This window comes from Triticum dicoccoides, chromosome 1B (assembly GCF_002162155.2).
Source record: "Triticum dicoccoides isolate Atlit2015 ecotype Zavitan chromosome 1B, WEW_v2.0, whole genome shotgun sequence".
Classification (NCBI taxonomy): Eukaryota; Viridiplantae; Streptophyta; class Magnoliopsida; order Poales; family Poaceae; genus Triticum; species Triticum dicoccoides.
Window position 1 is genome coordinate 20,988,203 of NC_041381.1, and position 21,189 is coordinate 21,009,391.

At 45.7% G+C, this 21,189-nt stretch overlaps 1 protein-coding gene across 1 annotated transcript; it reads left to right on the forward strand.

Moving 5' to 3' along the window:
- Nucleotides 1-16,592: 16,592 nt before the first annotated feature.
- Nucleotides 16,593-20,948, forward strand: LOC119299866 (disease resistance protein RGA5-like). Its single transcript, XM_037577003.1, has 2 exons — nt 16,593-17,458; nt 18,616-20,948. Exons 1-2 carry the CDS (start codon nt 16,629-16,631, stop codon nt 20,570-20,572), a joined length of 2,787 nt encoding a protein of 928 aa, XP_037432900.1. The 5' UTR covers nt 16,593-16,628; the 3' UTR covers nt 20,573-20,948.
- The last annotated feature ends 241 nt before the right edge of the window (nt 20,949-21,189 follow it).

The following is a 21,189-nucleotide window of genomic DNA, read 5'->3' on the forward strand; positions in this document are numbered from 1 at the left end:
AATAGGGCAGGTCCCAAAATATAGATTTCTTCTTCCACACGGGCGCACGTCCATCAGCGTCCTTCAGAACAGGTTGTCCGCCAGGACCCTTTCCAAAGATTACCTTCAAATCCTTGACCATATCATGTACATCAGCACCAGTACGGTGGCGAGGCTTCGTCCGGTGATCCGCCTCACCTTTGATATGCTTGCCTTTCTTTCTTACGGGATGCCTGCTCGGAAGAAATCGACGATGTCCCAGGTACACATTCTTCCTACAACTCTCCAAATATATACTGTCGGAATCATCCAAACAGTACGTGCATCCGCGGTATCCCTTGTTTGTCTGTACTGAAAGGTTACTAAGAGCAGGCCAAATATTGATGGTCACGAACAGCAACGCCTTTAGGTCAAATTCTTCCTGTCTGTGCTCATCCCACGCACGTACACTTGTTCCATTCCACAACTGTAATAGTTCTTCAACAATGGCCTTAGGTACACATCAATGTCGTTGCCGGGTTGCTTAGGGCCTTGGATGAGCACTGGCATCATAATGAACTTCCGCTGCATGCACAACCAAGGAGGATGGTTATACAAACATAGAGTCACAGGCCACGTGCTATGGTTGCTACTCTGCTCCCCAAAAGGATTAATGCCATCTGCGCTTAGACCAAACCATACGTTCCTTGGGTCACCTGCAAACTCCTCCCTGTACTTTCTCTCAATTTTTCTCCACTACGAACCGTCAGCGGGTACTCTCAACTTTCCGTCTTTCTTACGGTCTTCTCTGTGCCACCGCATCGCCTTCGCATGCTCTTTGTTTTGGAACAAACGTTTCAACCGTGGTATTATAGGAGCATACCACATCACCTTGGCAGGAATCTTCTTCCTGGGGCGCTCGCCCTCGACATCACCAGGGTCATCGCGACTGATCTTATAATGCAATGCACCACATACCGGGCAAGCGTTCAAATCCTCGTACGCACCGCGGTAGAGGATGCGTTCATTAGGGCATGTATGTATCTTCTGCACCTCTAACCCTAGAGGGCAGACAGCCTTCTTTGCTTCATACGCACTCTCGGGCAATTCGTTGTCCTTTGGAAGCATATTCTTTATCATTACCAACAACTTTCCAAATCCCTTGTCAGATACACAATTCTCTGATTTCCATTTCAGCAATTCCAGTGTGGTGCCCAACTTTTTTTTGTCAGCTTCGCAATTCGGGTACAACAATTTCTTGTGATCCTCTAACATGCGCTGCAACTTCTTCCTCTCCAAATCACTTGCGCAATTTCTCTTTGCATCGGCAATGGCCCGACCTAGATCATCAGCGGGCTCATCTGATGCCTCTTCTTCAGCTTGTTCCCGCATTGCCGGCTCAGCTTCTTCCTCCATTGTTGTAATCGTATTCAGGGAACCCATGGCCAGGATAGATGACGTCGTCCTCTTCTTATTCATTGTCTTCCATCATAACCCCTCTTTCTCCATGCTTGGTCCAAACATTATAGTGGGGCATGAAACCGGACTCAAATAGGTGGACGTGAATGGTTCTTGACGTAGAGTAATTGTGACCATTCTTACAACCAGCACATGTGAAAGGCATAAAACCATCTGCCCGCTTGTTTGCCTCAGCGGCAAGCAGAAAAGTATGCACGCCATTAATGAACCCGGGAGAGCATCGGTCATCATACATCCATTGTCGGCTCATATCTTCATTATACACAACACCGAATAGACCAAATTAATACAAGTTCATACATAAAGTTCATATACAACACTTAATTAAATGCAACATACAAATAACTCTCTAGCTAAAGAATTTAAATGCAACAACAAATGCGATCAAGATCACAACTAAGGTAACAATTGATCCAACAACATAATGATACCAAGCCACACTATCAATGGCATATTTTCTAATCTTTCTAATCTTCAACCTCATTTTCTCCATCTTGATCTTGTGATCATCGACAACACCGGCATCATGCAACTCCAATTCCATCTTCTCCCCCTCAATTCTTTTCAATTTTTCTTTCAAATACTCATTTTCTCTTTCAACTAAATTTAACCTCTCGAGAATAGGGTCGGTTGGAATTTCCGGTTCACATACCTCCTAGATAAAAATATCTATGTCAACTTGATGGGCATAATTTGTCATAAACACGAAATGCAACAACTAGTTTTAAAAGAGAATATACCACATCCGAATCATAACAAGGACGAGGGTCGATGGGGACGGATATCAAAACCATGGCACTATGTATAACAAACAACATACGGGTAATACAATTATACGAGTAACTATATATCCAAATCACACAAACATCAATTTGGTAATGTAAAACATTCATGAACAATAGCCTCACCACAAGGTGGTGCCGGCGACGGGACGGTGCGGGCGATCGATGGTGGTTACGACAGAGATTTAGAAGGCACTAAGTAAACCACACCTACATATGCAAACTAAGTGTTATTTTTGACCTCAAATTGCATATAAATCAAATACTAGCAAATATAATTCCTCCCAAATTAATCACTATACAAAGCATTGCAACAGCTAATCTAGCAATGAGAGTTGAAAGGACAAAGTTGCTAACCTTTGTGATCATTTGAACGGATGGGAGCCTTCAAATCTTGACAAATTTTGGGCAAATTTTGTGACGAGCTCGAGGAAGAGAGAGGAAGAACAGAGGAAGTGCGGGGAAAGGGGAAGAACAGAGTGGCTCGGGTGGACGAAGGGTTTATGTACGTCGACCTTTAGTACCGGTTCGTGCCACGAACCGGTACTAAAGGTGCTGGACGGCCCCCAGACTAACAACATCCTGCCACCGCTCTCTTTAGTACCGGTTCGTGGCATGAACCGGTGCTAAAGGTTCGCCACTAACCGGTACTAATGAGAGCGGCCGGCTAGCCTTTGGAACCGGCAGTAATGGACACATTAGTGCCGGCTCAAAATCGAACCGGCACTAATGTGTCTCAGATTTGCCCCTTTTTCTACTAGTGATTGTTTGAGGCGAAAGTCTTGAAGACTGTCAGTACTGTATTGTTATTCTCAGTGGGATGGTGCTCTGCAGCATTGTTAGTGAGGAGATCCTCGCCGCTCCTGGCCACCTGCTGGAGTATCCAACATGCTCTAAGGCTGTGTGTTGGCGTAATATCGCTGTGAATTTTGCATGGCCCATTGAGCCATCCCTCCAGTACGGTTCCACGCCCTAAAGAGGACTTTGGTTTCTTTGTAATCGGGCTGGGTGGCTTGTGAGAGCGCACCCTTTTAGTTCGGATGAGGGATTCTGTGAGAGCTGGAGGATCCCAGAAATTTGTTTGGGTTTTCCAGGTGCTTTCCATCGCGCAGCACTTCTATACTATGGCCGCCAAGTCAATGAAGTGTGCGATCTCACGACGACTTATGGCGTTGAGGATTCCCTTGTCCATGCAGTTTTTGCAAAAGAATGAGATTGCGTCTTCCTCGCGACAGTCCTTGACCTTATTCATTACAAGGAGGAATCTGGCCCAGAAGTGATGTACTGTCTCATGGGGCTTTTGTCTAACGTGGAAAGATCACTTATATCTGGGTGGGTGGGTAGATTTAAATCCAAACCCTAACCCGATTTGAGACCAAGGGGCAGAGGAGTTCCCGGGCTTGACAGTTCAGACTCCAGGATGTTGCCCAATTTTTCTGGCCCGCTGTCCGATTCTAAGTTCGGATCCTGGGACATGTCCTCCCGTAGATGGGTATCCGTCTCGGAGAGCTCGGGAATCTGGACATAGTTCGTCCTCAAAATAGAGGAAGAATCGCTACACTGCTCCTCTACCACCGCTATCTGATGGGTGACCGGCGGAGAGTTAATCTCCCTTTGGTCGGGTTTAAGCCCGATCCGATCATAGTCCGTAGCGACTCCCATGGAGGCGATGCGATCCAATAGCTTGTTTAGGGAGGAGAGCTCCATTGGATCCATCTGCTCGGTGAATTCCGAGCTGACGTGGAGGATGTTGTCGATGACCCGAGAAGTCATCGTCAGCATGGAGGCCGAACGGGCGGCCATGATGAAGTCGTCCAGCCGGAGAGTCTGGCCTACAGCTAGGGTTCCTCCAGAGGTGATGTTGTCCTTGACAACAAAGCGAGCCATTAAGCCTTACTGTGACGACACAAAGGAACTCTCAATGAAAGCACCAATGTCGGTGTCAAAACCGGTGGATCTCGTGTAGGGGGTCCCGAACTGTGTGTCTAGGGCTAATGGTAACAGGAGGCAGGGGACACGATGTTTACCCAGGTTTCGGCCCTCTCAATGGAGGTAATACCCAACTTCCTGCTTGATTGATCTTGATGATATGAGTATTACAAGAGTTGATCTACCACGAGATCGTAGAGGCTAAACCCTAGAAGCTAGCCTATGATTATGATTGTCTTGTCCTAGGGACTAAACCATCCAGTTTATATAGACACCGGAGGGGGCTAGGGTTACACAAAGTCGGTTACAGAGAAGGAGATCTACATATCCGAATCACCAAGCTTGCCTACCATGCAAAGGAGAGTCCCATCCGGATGCGGGACAAAGTCTTCAATCTTGTATCTTCATAGTCCAACAGTACGGCGAAAGTATATAGTCCGGCTGCCCGGATACCCCCTAATCCAGGACTCCCTCAGTGGTGGAGGAGCGGTTCTCCGGCAGTGCTTCGCCAAGCTCAAATGGAGGAGGAGAGGTGTTGGAGAGGGGGAGGGCTGCGCCTTGGATGTGGTGCGTCTTCCCTCCCTCCTCCCCTCTATTTATAGGGTGAAGGGGGAAGGGGGCCGGCCCCTCTATATGAGATCTAGAGGGGGGGCAAGGGGAGGGGGCTTGCCCCTCAAGCCTAGGGGGGCGCCCCCTTTAGGGTTCCCCCCAACCCTAGGCACATGGGCCCTAGGGGGGATGGCGCCCAACCCACTTGGGGCTGGTTCCCTTCTACATACAACCCATAAGGGCCCTCAGGGGCAGGTGGACCCTCCCGGTGGATTCCGGGAACCCCTTCGGTCGTCCCGGTACAATACCGGTAAACCCACGAATACTTCCGATGACCGTATGATGACTTCCCATATATTAATCTTCACCTCTGGACCATTCTGGAACTCCTCGTGACGTCCCGGATCTCATCCGGGACTCCGAACAACATTCGGTAACAATGTACAAACCTTCCCTATAACCCTAGCGTCATCGAACCTTAAGTGTGTAGACCCCATGGGTTCGGGAATCATGCAGACATGACCGAGATAGCTCTCCAGCCAATAACCAACAACGGGGTCTGGATACCCATGTTGGATCCCATATGTTCCACGATGATCTCATCGGATGAACCACGATGTCAAGGATTCAAGCAATCCCGTATATAATTCCCTTTGTCAATCGGTACGTTACTTGCCCGAGATTCGATCGTCGGTATCCCAATACCTTGTTCAATCTCGTTACCGGCAAGTCACTTTACTCATTCCGTAATGTATGATCCCGTGACCAACTACTTAGTCACATTGAGCTCATTATGATGATGCATTATCGAGTGGGCGCAGAGATACCTCTCCCTCATACGAAGTGATAAATCCCAGTCTCGATTCATGCCAACCCAACAGACACTTTCGGAGATACCTGTAGTGCACCTTTGTAGCCACCTAGTTAAGTTGTGACGTTTGGTACACCCAAAGCATTCCTACGGTATTCAGGAGTTGCACGATCTCATGGTCTAAGGAAATGATACTTGACATTAGAAAAGATTTAGCAAATGAACCACACGATCTTGTGCTATGCTTAGGATTGGGTCTTGTCCATCACATCATTCTCCTAATGATGTGATCCCGTTATCAATGACATCCAATGTCCATAGTCAGGAAACCATGACCATCTATTGATCAATGAGCTAGTGAACTAGAGGCTCACTAGGGACATGTTGTGGTATATGTATTCACACATGTTTTATGGTTTCCTGTCAATACAATTATAGCATGAATAATAGACAATTATAATGAGCGAGGAAATATAATAATAACCATTTTATTATTTCCTCGAGGGCATATTTCCAACAGTGTCCCACTTGCACTAGAGTCAATAATCTAGTTACATTGTAATGAATCGAACACCCATAGAGTTCTGGTGTTGATCATGTTTTGCTCGTGGAAGAGGTTTAGTCGACGGATCTGTGACATTCAGATCCGTATGCACTTTACAAATATCTATGTCTCCATCTTGAACATTCTCACAAATGGAGTTGAAGCGATGCTTGATGTGCCTGGTCTTCTTGTGAAACCTAGGCTCCTTGGCAAGGGCAATAGCTCCAGTGTTGTCACAAAAGAGAGTCATCGGGCCCGACGCATTGGGAATAGCTCCTAGGTCGGTAATGAACTCCTTCATCCAGATTGCTTCATGTGCTTCCTCTGAGGCTGCCATGTACTCCACTTCACATGTAGATCATGCCACGACGCTTTGCTTGCAACTGCACCAGCTTACTGCCCCACCATTCTAAATATACACGTATCCGGTTTGCGACTTAGAGTCATCCAAACCTGTATCGAAGCTAGCATCGACGTAACCCTTTACAACGAGCTCTTCATCACCTCCATAAACGAGAAACATATCCTTAGTCCTTTTCAGGTACTTCAGGATATTCTTGACCGTTGTTCAGTGTTCCATGCCGGGATTACTTTGGTACCTCCCTACCAAACTTACGGCAAGGTTTACATCAGGTCTGGTACACAGCATGGCATACATAATAGACCCTATGGCTGAGGCATAGGGGATGACACTCATCTTTTCTCTATCTTCTGCCGTGGTTGGGCTTTGAGTTGAGCTCAATTTCACACCTTGCAATACAGGCAAGAACCCCTTCTTGGACTGATCCATATTGAACTTCTTCAATATCTTATCAAGGTATGTGCTTTGTGAAAAACCTATGAGACGTCTCGATCTATCTCTATAGATCTTGATGCCTAATATGTAAGCAGCTTCTCCAAGGTCCTTCATTGAAAAACACTTATTCAAGTAGGCCTTTATGCTTTCTAAAAGTTCTATATCATTTCCCATCAATAGTATGTCATCCATATATAATATGAGAAATGCTACAGAGCTCCCGTTCACTTTCTTGTAAACGCAAGCTTCTCCATAAGTCTGCATAAACCCAAACGCTTTGATCATTTCATCAAAGCGAATGTTCCAACTCTGAGATGCTTGCACCAGCCCATAGATGGAGCGCTGGAGCTTGCATACCTTGTTAGCATTCTTAGGATCGACAAAACCTTCCGGTTGCATCATATACAATTCTTCCTTAAGGAAGCCGTTAAGGAATACCGTTTTGACGTCCATTTGCCATATCTCATAATCGTAGAATGCGGCAATTGCTAACATGATTCGGACGGACTTCATCTTCTCTACGGGTGAGAGGGTCTCATCGTATTCAACCCCTTGAACTTGTCAATAACCCTTAGCGACAAGCCGAGCTTTATAGATGGTAACATTACCATCCGCGTCCGTCTTCTTCTTAAAGATCCATTTATTTTCTATCGCTTGCCGATCATCGGGCAAGTCTGTCAAAGTCCATACTTTGTTTTCATACATGGATCCTATCTCGGATTGCATGGCTTCAAGCCATTTGTTGGAATCTGGGCCCGCCATCGCTTCTTCATAGTTTGAAGGTTCACCATTGTCTAACAACATGATTTCCAGGACAGGGTTGCCATACCATTCTGGTGTGGAACGTGTCCTTGTGGACCTACGAAGTTCAGTAGTAACTTGATCCGAAGTACCTTGATCATCATTAACTTCCTCTCTAGTCGGTGCAGGCACCACAGAAACATCTTCCTGAGCTACGCTACTTTCCGGTTCAAGAGGCAGTACTTCATCAAGTTCTACTTTCTTCCCACTTACTTCTTTCGAGAGAAACTCTTTCTCCAGAAAGTACCCGTTCTTGGCAACAAAGATCTTGCCTTTGGATCTGAGGTAGAAGGTATACCCAATGGTTTCCTTAGGGTATCCAATAAAGACGCATTTTTCCGACTTGGGTTCGAGATTTTCAGGTTGAAGTTTCTAGACATAAGCATCACATCCCCAAACTTTTAGAAACCACAGCTTAGGTTTTTTCCCAAACCATAATTCATACGGTGTCGTCTCAACGGATTTAGACGGTGCCCTATTTAAAGTGAATGTAGCTGTCTCTAAAGCGTATCCCCAAAATGATAGCGGTAAATCGGTAAGAGACATCATAGATCGCACCATATCCAATAGAGTGCGATTACGACGTTTGGATACACCGTTACACTGAGGTGTTCCAGGCGGCATGAGTTGTGAAACAATTCCACATTTCCTTAAGTGCGTACCAAACTCGTTACTCAAATATTCTCCCCCATGATCTGATCGTAAGAACTTTATTTTCCTGTCACGTTGATTCTCCACCTCACTATGAAATTCCTTGAACTTTTCAAAGGTCTCAGACTTGTGTTTCATTAAGTAGACATACCCATATCTACTTAAGTCATCAGTGAGGGTGAGAACATAACGATAGCCACGGCGAGCCTCAACGCTCATTGGACCACACACATCAGTATGTATGATTTCCAACAAGTTGGTTGCTCGCTCCATTGTTCCGGAGAACGCAGTCTTGGTCATTTTGCCTATGAGGCATGGTTCGCACGTGTCAAATGATTCGTAATCAAGAGACTCCAAAAGTCGATCTGCATGGAGCTTCTTCATGCATTTGACACCAATGTGACCAAGGCGGCAGTGCCACAAATATGTGGGACTATCATTATCAACCTTACATCTTTTGGTATTGACACTATGAATATGTGTAACGTCACATTCAAGATTCATTAAGAATAAACCATTGACCAACGGGGCATGACCATAAAGCATATCTCTTTTATAAATAGAACAACCATTATTCTTAGATTTAAATGAGTAGCCATCTAACATTAAACGAGATCTAGATACAATGTTCATGCTCAAAGCTGGCACTAAATAACAATTATTGAGGTTCAAAACTAATCCCGTAGGTAAATGTAGAGGTAGCGTGCCGACGGCGATCACATCGACCTTGGAACCATTCCCGACGCGCATCGTCACTTCGTCCTTCGCCAGTCTCCGCTTATTCCGCAGCTCCTGTTTTGAGTTACAAATATGAGCAACCGCACCGGTATCAAATACCCAGGAGCTACTACGAGTACTGGTAAGGTACACATCAATAACATGTATATCACATATACCTTTGGTGATGCCGGCCTTCTTGTCCGCTATGTACTAGGGGCAGTTCCGCTTCCAGTGACAGTTTCCCTTGCAATAAAAGCACTCAGTCTCAGGCTTGGGTCCATGCTTTGGCTTCTTCCCGTCAACTGGCTTACCGGGCGCGGCAACCCCCTTGCCGTCCTTCTTGAAGTTCTTCTTACCCTTGCCTTTCTTGAAACTAGTGGTTTTATTGACCATCAACACTTGATGTTCCTTTTTGATCTCCTCCTCCGCTGATTTTAGCATTGAATATACCTCAGGAATGGCTTTCACCATCCCCTGCATATTGAAATTCATCACAAAGGTCTTGTAGCTAGGTGGAAGCGACTGGAGGATTCTGTCAACGACCGCGTCATCCGGGAGGTTAACTCCCAGCTGAGACAAGCGGTTGTGCAACCCAGACATTTTGAGTATGTGCTCGCTGACAGAACCATTCTCCTCCATCTTACAGCTGTAGAACTTGTCAGAGACTTCATATCTCTCGACCCGGGCATAAGCTTGGAAAACCATTTTCAGCTCTTGGAACATCTCATATGCTCCGTGCTGCTCAAAACGCTTTTAGAGCCCCGGTTCTAAGCTGTAAAGCATGCCGCACTGAACCAGGGAGTAATCATCACTACGCGACTGCCAGGCGTGCATAACGTCTTGTGTTGCTGGGAAAACGGGTGCTTCACATAGCGGTGCATCTAGGACATATGCTTTCTTGGCAGCTATGAGGATGATCCTCAAGTTCCGGACCCAGTACGCATAGTTGCTACCATCGTCTTTCAGCTTGGTTTTCTCTAGGAACGCGTTGAAGTTGAGGGCAACATTAGCGTGGGCCATTTGATCTACAAGACATATTGCAAAGATTTTAGACTAAGTTCATGATAATTAAGTTCATCTAATCAAATTATTTAATGAACTCCCACTCAGATAGACATCCCTCTAGTCATCTAAGTGATACATGATCCGAGTCAACTAGACCGTGTCCGATCATCACGTGAGACATACTAGTCATCATCGGTGAACATCTTCATGTTGATCGTATCTACTATATGACTCATGTTCGATCTTTCGGTCTCTTGTGTTCTGAGGCCATGTCTGTACATGCTAGGCTCGTCAAGTCAACTTAACTGTTTTGCATGTGTAAATCTGGCTTACACCCGTTGTATGCGAACGTTACAATCTATCACACCCGATCATCACTTGGTGCTTCGAAACAACGAACCTTCGCAATGGTGCACAATTAGGGGTGCTATAGGTTTCTAGCAAGTTTTTTTACGTGGGTGCTATAGGTTTCTAGCAAGAACGTTTCTTACCTACGCCAAAACCACAACGTGATATGCCAATTGCTATTTACCCTTCATAAGGCCCTTTTCATCGAATCCGATCCGACTAAAGTGGGAGAGACAGACACCCGCTAGCCACCTTATGCAATTAGTGCATGTCAGTCGGTGGAACCTGTCTCACGTAAGTATACGGGTAAAGTCTGTCCGGGCCGCTTCATCCCACGATGCCACCGAATCAAGATAAGACTAGTAGTGGCAAGTAAATTGACAAAATCGACGCCCACAACAACTTGTGTTCTACACGTGCATAGAAACTACGCATAGACCTAGCTCATGATGCCATTGTTGGGGATCGTTGCAGAAATTAAAAAATTTCTACGCATCACCAAGATCAATCTATGGAGAAACTAGCAACGAGAGAGAGCGGAGTGCATCTTCATACCCTTGAATATTGTGACACGGAAGCGTTACAAGAATGCGGATGAAGGAGTCATACTCGTAGCGATTCAGATCGCGGTGGATTCCTATCTAAGCGCCGAACAATGACACCTCAACACACCTGCAGCCCGGTGACGTCTCCCGCGCCTTGATCCAGCAAGGAGGAGGGAGAGGTTGAGGAAGACAGCTCCAGCAGCAGCACGACGGCATGGTGGTGGTAGAGCAGCGGTTCTCCGGCAGGGCTTCGCCAAGCTCAAACGGAGGAGGAGAGGTGTTGGAGAGGGGGAGAGCTGCGCCTTGGATGTGGTGTGTCTGCCCTCCCTCCTCCCCTCTATTTATAGGGTCAAGGGGGAAGGGTGCCGGCCCCTCTAGATGAGATCTAGAGGGGCAGCGGCGGCAAAGGGGAGGGGGCTTGCCCCCCAAGCCAAGGGGGGCGCCCCCTTTAGGGTTCCCCCCAACCCTAGGCGCATGGGCCCTAGGGGGGATGGCGCCCAGCCCACTTGGGGATGGTTCCATTCCACATACAGCCCATAAGGTCCCTCCGGGGCAGGTGGACCCTCCCGGTGGACCCCCGGAACCCCTTCGGTGGTCTCGGTACAATACCGGTAAACCCACGAATACTTCCGGTGACCGTATGATGACTTCCCATATATGAATCTTCACCTCCGGACCATTCTGGAACTCCTCGTGACGTCTAGGATCTCATCCGTGACTCCAAACAACATTCGGTAACCACGTACAAGCCTTCCCTATAACCCTAGCGTCATCGAACCTTAAGTGTGTAGACCCCACAGGTTCGGGAATCATGCAGACATGACCGAGACAACTCTCCATCCAATAACCAACAGCGAGATCTGGATACCCATGTTGGCTCCCACATGTTCCACGATGATCTCATCGGATGAACCACGATGTCGAGGATTCAAGCAATCCCGTATAGAATTCCCTTTGTCAATCGGTAATTTACTTGCTCGAGATTCGATCGTCGGTATCCCAATACCTCGTTCAATCTCGTTACCGGCAAGTCACTTTACTCGTTCCGTAATGCATGATCCCGTGACCAACTACTTAGTCACATTGAGCTCATTATGATCATGCATTACCGAGTAGGCCCAGAGATACCTCTCCGTCATACGAGTGATAAATCCCAGTCTCGATTCGTGCCAACCCAACAGACACTTTCGGAGATACCTGTAGTGCACCTTTATAGTCACCCAGTTACGTTGTGACGTTTGGTACACCCGAAGCATTCCTACGGTATCCGGGAGTTGCACGATCTCATGGTCTAAGGAAATGATACTTGACATTAGAAAAGCTTTAGCAAATGAACTACACTATCTTGTGATATGCTTAGGATTGGGTCTTGTCCATCACTTCATTCTCCTAATGATGTGATTCCGTTATCAATGACATCCAATGTCCATAGTCAGGAAGCCATGACCATTTGTTGATCAACGAGCTAGTCAACTAGAGGCTCACTAGGGACATGTTGTGGTCTATGTATTCACACATGTATTACGGTTTCCTGTCAATACAATTATAGCATGAATAATAGACAATTATCATGAACAAGGAAATATAATAATAACCATTTTATTATTGCCTCTAGGGCATATTTCCAACAATAGTGCCCAGTGTCAGTTGCTGTTTTCTGCATGTTTTTTACATTGCAGGAAATCAATATCAAACGGAGTCCAAACGCAGCAAAACTTCTTGGGGATTTTATTGGGCCAGAAGACATCCAGTGGGTCAGGAAAGCGCCTGGGGGGGGGGGTTCTTCGAGGAGAACACAACCAACCAGGGTGCGCCTGGAGGCCCAGGCGCGCCCTGGTGGGTTGTGCCCACCTCGGGTGCCCCCTGAGCCGCCTCGTTGCTCTATAAATGCCCCAATATATTAGAAACCCAAGGAGAGTTGACAAAAATCAATTCCGGTTGCTGCAGAGTCCAGAAACACTAGATCCCATCTAGACACCATCACGGAGGGGGTTCACTACTTCCATTGGTGCCTCTCCAATGATGCGTGAGTAGTTCTTTGTAGACCTACGGGTCCATAGTTAGTATCTAGATGGCTTCCTCTCTCTCTCTCTCTCTCTCTCTCTCTCTCTCTCTCTCTCTCTCTCTTGATTATCAATACAATGGTCTCTTGGAGATCCATATGATGCAAGTCTTTTTGCGGTGTGTTTGTTGGGATCCGATGAACTTCGATTTTATGATCAGATCTATGTTTTTATCCATGAAAGTTATTTGAGTCTTCTTTGATCTCTTATATGCGTGATTGATTATAGCCTCATATTTCTTCTCTGATATTTGAGTTTTGTTTGGCCAACTTGATCTATTTATCTTGCAATGGGAAGAGGTGCTTTGTGATGGGTTCGATCTTACGGTGCTTGATCCTAGTGACAGAAAGGGAAACGACACGTATGTATCGTTGCTATTAAGGATAACAAGATGGGGTCTATTTCTACATAAATAGATCTTGTCTACATCATGTCATCATTCTTATTGCATTACTCCGTTTCTCCATGAACTTAATACACTAGATGCATGCTGGATAGCGGTCGATGTGTGGAGTAATAGTAGTAGATGCAGGCAGGAGTTTGTCTACTATTCTTGGACGTGATGCCTATATAATGATTATTGCCTGGATATCATCATGATTATTTGATGTTCTATCAATTTCCCAACTGTAATTGTTTTCCCACCGTTTGCTATTTCTTCTCGAGAGAAGCCACTAGTGAAACCTACGGCCCCTGGTCTCTTTTCGTCATATTTGCCTTTGCGATCTATTTTCCTTTGCAATTATTTTTATATTTATTAAACCAAAAATACAAAAATACCTTGATGCAATTTATTTGTTCCACGATCTATTTTCTCCTATCCACCACTTTTTACCTCACGTTATTTGCCTATCTTGAGGCGAGTACCCGAAAGGGATTGGCAACCCCTTTAACACGTCGGGTTGCGAGTATTTGTTATTTGTGTGCAGGTGATGTTTACGTGCCTACTGGTTCGATAACCTTGGTTTCATCACTGAGGGAAATACCTACCGTCGCTATACTGCATCATCCCTTCCTCTTTGGAGAAATACCGACGTAGTTCTAGAGACATCAGTGTGGTCTTGTGTTACGTGCTAGCGTAACAAGACAGAGTCACTGTGGCCAGCTGGGTTGCTACAGCCCTTGGAGGTGCCCTCTCAGGTTTGGGCCGATATTTCCATGGACTTCATCGAGGGCCTCCCCAAGGTGGGCGGAAATTCTGTCATCCTCACGGTGGTCGACCGCTTCTCCAAGTACGCACACTTCATCACGCTTCTCCAAGTACGCACACTTCATCGCGCTCGGCCACCCCTACACCACCACTTCGGTGGCCCGTGCCTTCTTCGACAGTATTGTCCGCCTACACGGGTTTCCCACTTCGATCATTAGCGATCGGGACCCGGTGTTCACGGGGCATGTCTGGCGCGATCTCTTTCGGATGGCGGGTGTGAAGCTCTGCCTAAGCACGGCCTTCCATCCTCAGACGGACGGCCAATCCGAGGTGGTAAACAAGGTGATTGCCATGTATTTGCGTTGTGTCACATGTGATCGTCCTCGTGCTTGGGTGGACTGGCTCGCGTGGGCAGAGTACTTCTACAATACCTCTTATCACTCCGCCCTGCGCGCCATGCCATTCGAGGTGGTATATGGCCGGTCGCCTCCGCCCATCCTGTCGGTTGACCCGGAGACGGCTAGGACAGAGGCGGCGGGCGATCTTCTTCGCACCCGGGATGAGATGCTTGCTGAGGTGCGGCAACGTCTACTTCAGGCCCAACAGCTGGCCAATCACTACTACGACAGCCACCACCGCGAGGCGGAGTTCACGGTAGGCGACTAGGTGTGGCTGCGTCTTCTCCACCGCTCTACGCAGTCCCTTAACCTGCGTGCGAAGTGCAAGTTGGGTCCTCGCTATGCCGGGCCATTTTCCGTGCTGGAGCACATCGGAAAGGTGGCCTACCACCTTCAGCTTCCAAACGGTGCTTGCATCCACGACGTCTTCCATGTGGGGCTTCTAAAGCCCTTCCGTGGGGAGCCACCGATGGCCACACCGACGCTTCCTCCGACCTCCTACGGGTGCCTCCTTCCCTCTGCGAAGGTGTTGCAGGCCAACTGCATCGAGGGGTGTGGTACTTGTTGATCCAGTGGGCAGGCATGACAGAGGAGGAAGCTACTTGGGAGCAGCGCGACGAGTTCCGCCAACACTATTCAGACTTCCAGCTCGAGGACGAGTTGTTTGTGCAGGCGGGGAGAGATGTTATGACCGACATAACTTATAACCGGAGGAGGCCCAATGGGCGCGTTTAGTTAGGGGCTTAGCCCAAGTTATATTATATTCATTTAGCACCGAGATTATATAAACAGTTGTAAGACCTCTTTGGAAAATTAAGCAATAAGACAATTTTATTGCCCGGCTCCCAGAGGAGCCGGAACCCTAACTGCGCTGCCACCTCCTCCATCGCCGCTGTCTCTCCACCGCGCGAGACGATGCCAACTCGCCGGCCGCCGCGATCAGGAGCTCATCCGCCTCCCTCTTTCCCCTACAAGCTCCGCCCTAGACCCGGCAGAGCCCTAGTTCCTACCATAGTTCCATTTACTTAACAAAACAAATTTGCAGTTCATGCTAGGCCAAGAGGCTTGCAATAATTTGTTAATTCAGCAAAGCTGACTTCAGACACATTCCTTTTCTTGGATGATACACTTAGCTTCATTGTATTTTGGGCGGGCGCAGCGGTTGCGGGTCATCATTGTTTTTGTCGATCCGACTCTGTTGTCGTTAGTTTATTTTTCTTTCTCTGTTATTTGTTTTGGACGTGCTTGTGCTGTTTGCCCCAGCTGTGAACTCACAGTTGTATCGGGTGATTGCTATATCTATAGCGGGGTGACAGCCTATTTCGGCGAGCTTCATTGTATTTTTCTATATCATGAAAATCATTCCGGGTGCTCTCTATTTTGATATATTTAAAGAAAATAATTCACACATGTACATGTTTAAGTACTATATGCATCTTTCTTCGAAAATCACTTAATTAAGGAGATAGTAACCGAGGTTTTGCAAAACAAAACTAAAGATACAACAAGTGTTACTATCCGTAATGATGTTTCTCAAGACCTTAGCACCCACGATGGCCCAAAGCTTGGCCTCACTGCTGATGATCACCAAAAGAGTGGGCAGCGGTGCAGATTTTCAAACACGCAACTTTTGTGGCCTGTGAAAAAAAAATTGGACGTGCGCCTTTTGTGGCCTGTGAAAATCTAAAACCAATTTGGTGCACAAAAGGTTGCCAAATGACTGTATTTCCCCCTTGTCATTGTCTTTCTTTAGTTGCTAGTGCTCAAAAAGTTGCCTACTGCACAACTTTTGGTACCGATGCTTGAATACAAAATTGTATCTTTTGGACACCTTTATCGAGCACCAGATTGTTGGTCGAGTGCGATGTTTTGACATGATCTCTTTACCATAAACATGGTTGGTACGCAGAAATAAGTCTAATCAAATGTAGTGGGCAGGAAGATGCATCCTTGATTAGGTGAGCCAAAGAAATGCAGTCACTTCCATCTTGATTAGTTCTGTAAGTTCCTGACCTTCTTTCTCTCCACTCCAAGTATACTGTACACCAAGACAAGCACAAACAAGAGATCGGGTGCAGAGAGTAGGAATAGAGAGACCCATGGCACCTGTGGTGAGCGCCGCGATGGGCACTTTGGGTCCCCTGCTTGGGAAGCTCACTTCTTTGCTTGCCGATGAGTGTGGCCGGCTGAAAGGGGTCCGCCGGGAGATCCGCTCCCTCAAATCTGAGCTGACAAGCATGCATGCTGCAGTCCACAAGTACATGATGCTAGAAGACCCCGATATCCAAGTGAAGTCATGGATTTCTCTGGTGAGGGAGTTGAGCTACGATATTGAGGATTGCATCGACAAGTTCATCCACCACCTCGGCGACGGTGGTCATGACGGTGGCTTCAAGGAGTTCTTCCGTACGACTGCTCGTCGTCTGAAGACCCTTGGGTCTCGGCGCACAATCGCTAACCAAATCGGCGATCTGAAGGCCCGTGTTAAGGAAGTGAAAGAGCTCAAGAGTAGCTACAAGCTGGATGATGTTGCTTGTAGCACCTCTGCCCATGCGGCCTTAGACCCCCAGCTGTCAGCTCTTTTTGCTGAGGAGGCACAGCTTGTGGGTGTTGACGGTCCACGAGATGATCTTGTCAACTGGATGGTGGAAGAAGGAGACGGCTCGACCAAGCATCACCGCAGGGTGCTGTCTATTGTTGGGTTTGGAGGGTTGGGAAAGACAACACTAGCCAACGAGGTCTATCGCAAGATTCAAGAGAATTTTCATTGTCGGGCATTTGTTTCTGTCTCGCAAAAGCCGGATATAAAGAAAATTATCAAGGATGTCATTTCCCAAGTGTCATTCCTGGATGGATTCACAAAAGATATCGACATCTGGGATGAAAAGAAATCCATTGCAAAGCTACGAGAAGTGCTACAAGATAAAAGGTAATTCAGGCGTTACTGTTTTCCAACAATATATGTATTATTCTGATGAATATTTCTCTTTATTCTGTGCTGTTATTTGTATTGTTATTGTTTATCATAATGAGCAAAATGCGCTATTGAGGCTTGTATTATTTCAGGCACCCTTACCATCTGTATTTGGAAATTCTCGCTCTCAATTTATCCAAATATTATTTACCTATGCATTTAATTATCACAGAGAAGTTCTGTTCTGAAACCTGCCTTAAAATGATGCTAATTATCACAGAAGATTGTTGTCAGCATGGAAATATTTATAACCTTACAATTATTCCTTCTGTTTGAAATATTAGCTTGATTGCTGTATAACATAGAGAGAATACTGTTGCTTATAAACGCTGAACATGTACTAAGATTAAGGAAGTACTCAAACCAATCAAAATATATTCCCTGAACCTTTAAGAGCATAAATAAATGGGTAAAGGCTGAAGTACGTTCAGCAGCGTAAACGGCCCACCTATCCCTACAATCCCAGATTTTTGGTGAGCTCGTTAGTACATCTCTCGAAATAGGCTTTCGTCCCGCTTTATAGGCAAGGCAATCATCATGTCCATGCAACAAGTTCAAGTGCAACGAAAGTAAAAATGAGTCCACTGGGGCAACATCACAACACATTCCCTGAGAAAAGAAGAAGAAAAAGGCCACCAAGCGGCTGGTAGGTCAGTACATGCAACTCAATATTGTATCAAAAACAAGATTTTTCGAGTCCCGAGGCATGTTAGGCACAATTTGACAAAATAATAATTACATCCCACTCTGTTATATGTCTTGGTCCGAGCCGCGATACATACAACTCAATATGAACAATACTATATATATGATCTTAGTTTCAAACTCAAACAAGTACCATGAAAAGATTGTTCCAATTCAAAAGGCACAGATTGTTGGAGATATTTTCTTGAACATAAATATTAGCTGGAGTTGAGTTCCATTATAGCTAAAGTCTCAACAAATAAAGTGGGCGTGGCACATATGTACAATACTTTCCATATGGAAACATAAGTCTTATATGTGATGCATCTGAAGTAGCTGCGTAACTGAAGCATATAATTTTGGAATTTCCATGGTCTATTTCCATTTTTGTTAAATAACTTGTCATAACTTGTTGATGCACATATTAGGTATCTCATCGTCATTGATGACATATGGTCAATACCGGCATGGGATGCTATCAAGTGTGCTTTTCCGGATAATATGCTTTCTAGTAGAATTATGGCTACCACACGGGTTCTTGACGTTGCAAGGTCATGCTGTTCGGGTTGGGATGGCCGCGTCTATGAAATGGAACCTCTAAGTGATCTTCACTCTAGAAGATTGTTTTTCAAAAGAATTTTTAGCTCTAAGGACTGCTGCCCTGATATTCTCAAGGAAGTTTCAAATGAGATCCTGAGAAAGTGTGGAGGGTTGCCATTGGCAATTATCAGTATATCTAGTTTGTTGGCCAACAGACCAGCTGTTAAAGAAGAGTGGGAGAGAGTAAAAAGGTCGATTGGTTCTGCAATGGACAAAGGCAAGAGTTTGGAGGGAATGAATAGCATACTGTCCCTTAGCTACAGTGATCTTCCGCCAAATCTCAAGACTTGCTTGCTGTATTTGAGTCACTTTCCTGAGGACAGTATGATTGAGAGGGAAAGGTTAGTGAGGCGATGGATAGCAGAAGGCTTTATCTGTGAAGAGCGCGGACAAAGCCAGGAAGAGATTGCAGAAAGCTATTTTTATGAGCTTATTAACAAAAGCATGATACAACCAATGTATATTCAGTATGATGGCAAGACTAATTATATCAAAATCCATGACATGATGCTTGAACTGATCATATCAAAATCTGCCGAAGATAATTTCATCACTGTGGTAAATGGCGAGCAGACGGTTTGGGAAAATGATCATGGTTATATTCGACGACTATCGATTCAGCACATTGACCAGGACCTTGCATCAATATTGGCAAATAAGGATCTACGCCATGTTCGATCTCTAACAGTAACAAACTCTGGGTGCGTCAAACATTTGCCTAGCCTTGGTGAGTTTGAAAGTTTACGCGTACTGGATTTTGAAGGTTGTGAGGGTCTGCAGGAGTATGATATGAGCTGTATCGGCAACCTTTTTCACCTGAAGTACTTAAGCTTTAGGGGCACAGGCATATCAGAGCTGCCACCAGGAATTGTGGTGCTACATGATCTACTTACGCTAGATCTTGAACTTACATGGATACAAGAGTTGCCAGCTGCAATTGTCCAGCTCACTAAACTACAACACCTACTCGCTTTGGTCGGACGTCGTAACAGAGGTAACTCTTGGAACACAACGATACCAAATGGGATTGGGAATATGAGAAATTTACGGGTGATCTCAGGTCTGAGTACTACCAGGAGTTCAGTAGGTGCAGTGGAGGAGCTCGGGAAGCTGACCTGTTTGAATCAACTCATTGTACGAGTGGACAAGAGGCATGAAGATATGTTACTATCCTCACTATGCAAGCTCGGCACCTGTAAACTCCAGTCTTTAGCGATAATCGGGGATCTTGAATTCTTACATTCTTGGTCTCCTGTACCATCTTCCCTCCGAAGACTTCACAATGGGATGTATTTCCTCAAAATTCCAGAGTGGATTTTTATCAGCAATCTAACATACATAGACATTAAAGTAGATGAAGTAACAGAGGAGGATCTGCACATGCTTGGAAAGCTCCATGCTTTGCTTTATCTGGAAATTATCATGGAATCAAAACCAAAACAAAGGCTTACAATACAAGGATTTCCAAGTCTGAAGGAGTTTTTATTTAATTGCTTTGACGATGGGGTATACATTACATTCACGGAAGGGGCTATGCCCAAGCTTGAGAAATTTGATATGATGTTCGACGTGTCAATAGCAATAACTTATGCCTTCTATACTGGCATCACACATTTACCGTATCTCAAAGAAGCAGAAGTGTATATTTGTAGTGGGGGCGCTGGACATTCGGAGATCAAGGCTGCGGGTGCTGTGATCAGGGATGAAGCACGTTTCCATCCCAACCATCCTAAAGTTACTATTTTTGAAGAAGGCCCTGATGGGAGGTTTCGTCCCATTGCTTAAAGAAAGATCGGCCTGTTGTGTTCTCCACTTCTCCAATCAAAGTACATCCTATATGTCCAAGTTGCTGCAGAATTCTCAAATTCACATGTTCAACAGTTTTATTTCGACGGCGCCTGATGATGGGCAGCTGGCTTCTTCCAATTAATCATTGCCGAACGATGGCTGAAGACCCACTCTTCCTTGTGCCTCGGTTGATAACATGAATAAGAGTAGTCTCAGTTGGTACTTGCTAGAATAATTGTTCCCGTTATTTACTCAAGCTTTATTTCTGTTGAGTACTTGCTGCGATTCTATTGTGTACTGTAAGACTTAAGCTCAGTTCCGTTGAACACTTGCTGTGATTCTTTCTGTTGAACACTTGTTGTGATTGTTTCTATTGAACACTTATTGATGATAATGTAATGTAATGTTGATTGTCATTTGCTTGGTCCCTGTGGCTGAGCAAGTTAGATCACTGTTGTTTCTCTCATTTTCTGTTAGTACGAAAAAATGGGACAGCGTTTTCCTTGTTCCATAGGAAAAAAATATGGGACAGGGTTTTCTTGTGATTAGATTTATCTCGGAAACAGTCGGCAACAAAGCAGGCTGATGCTACTATTTATGCCTAGTGTGATACA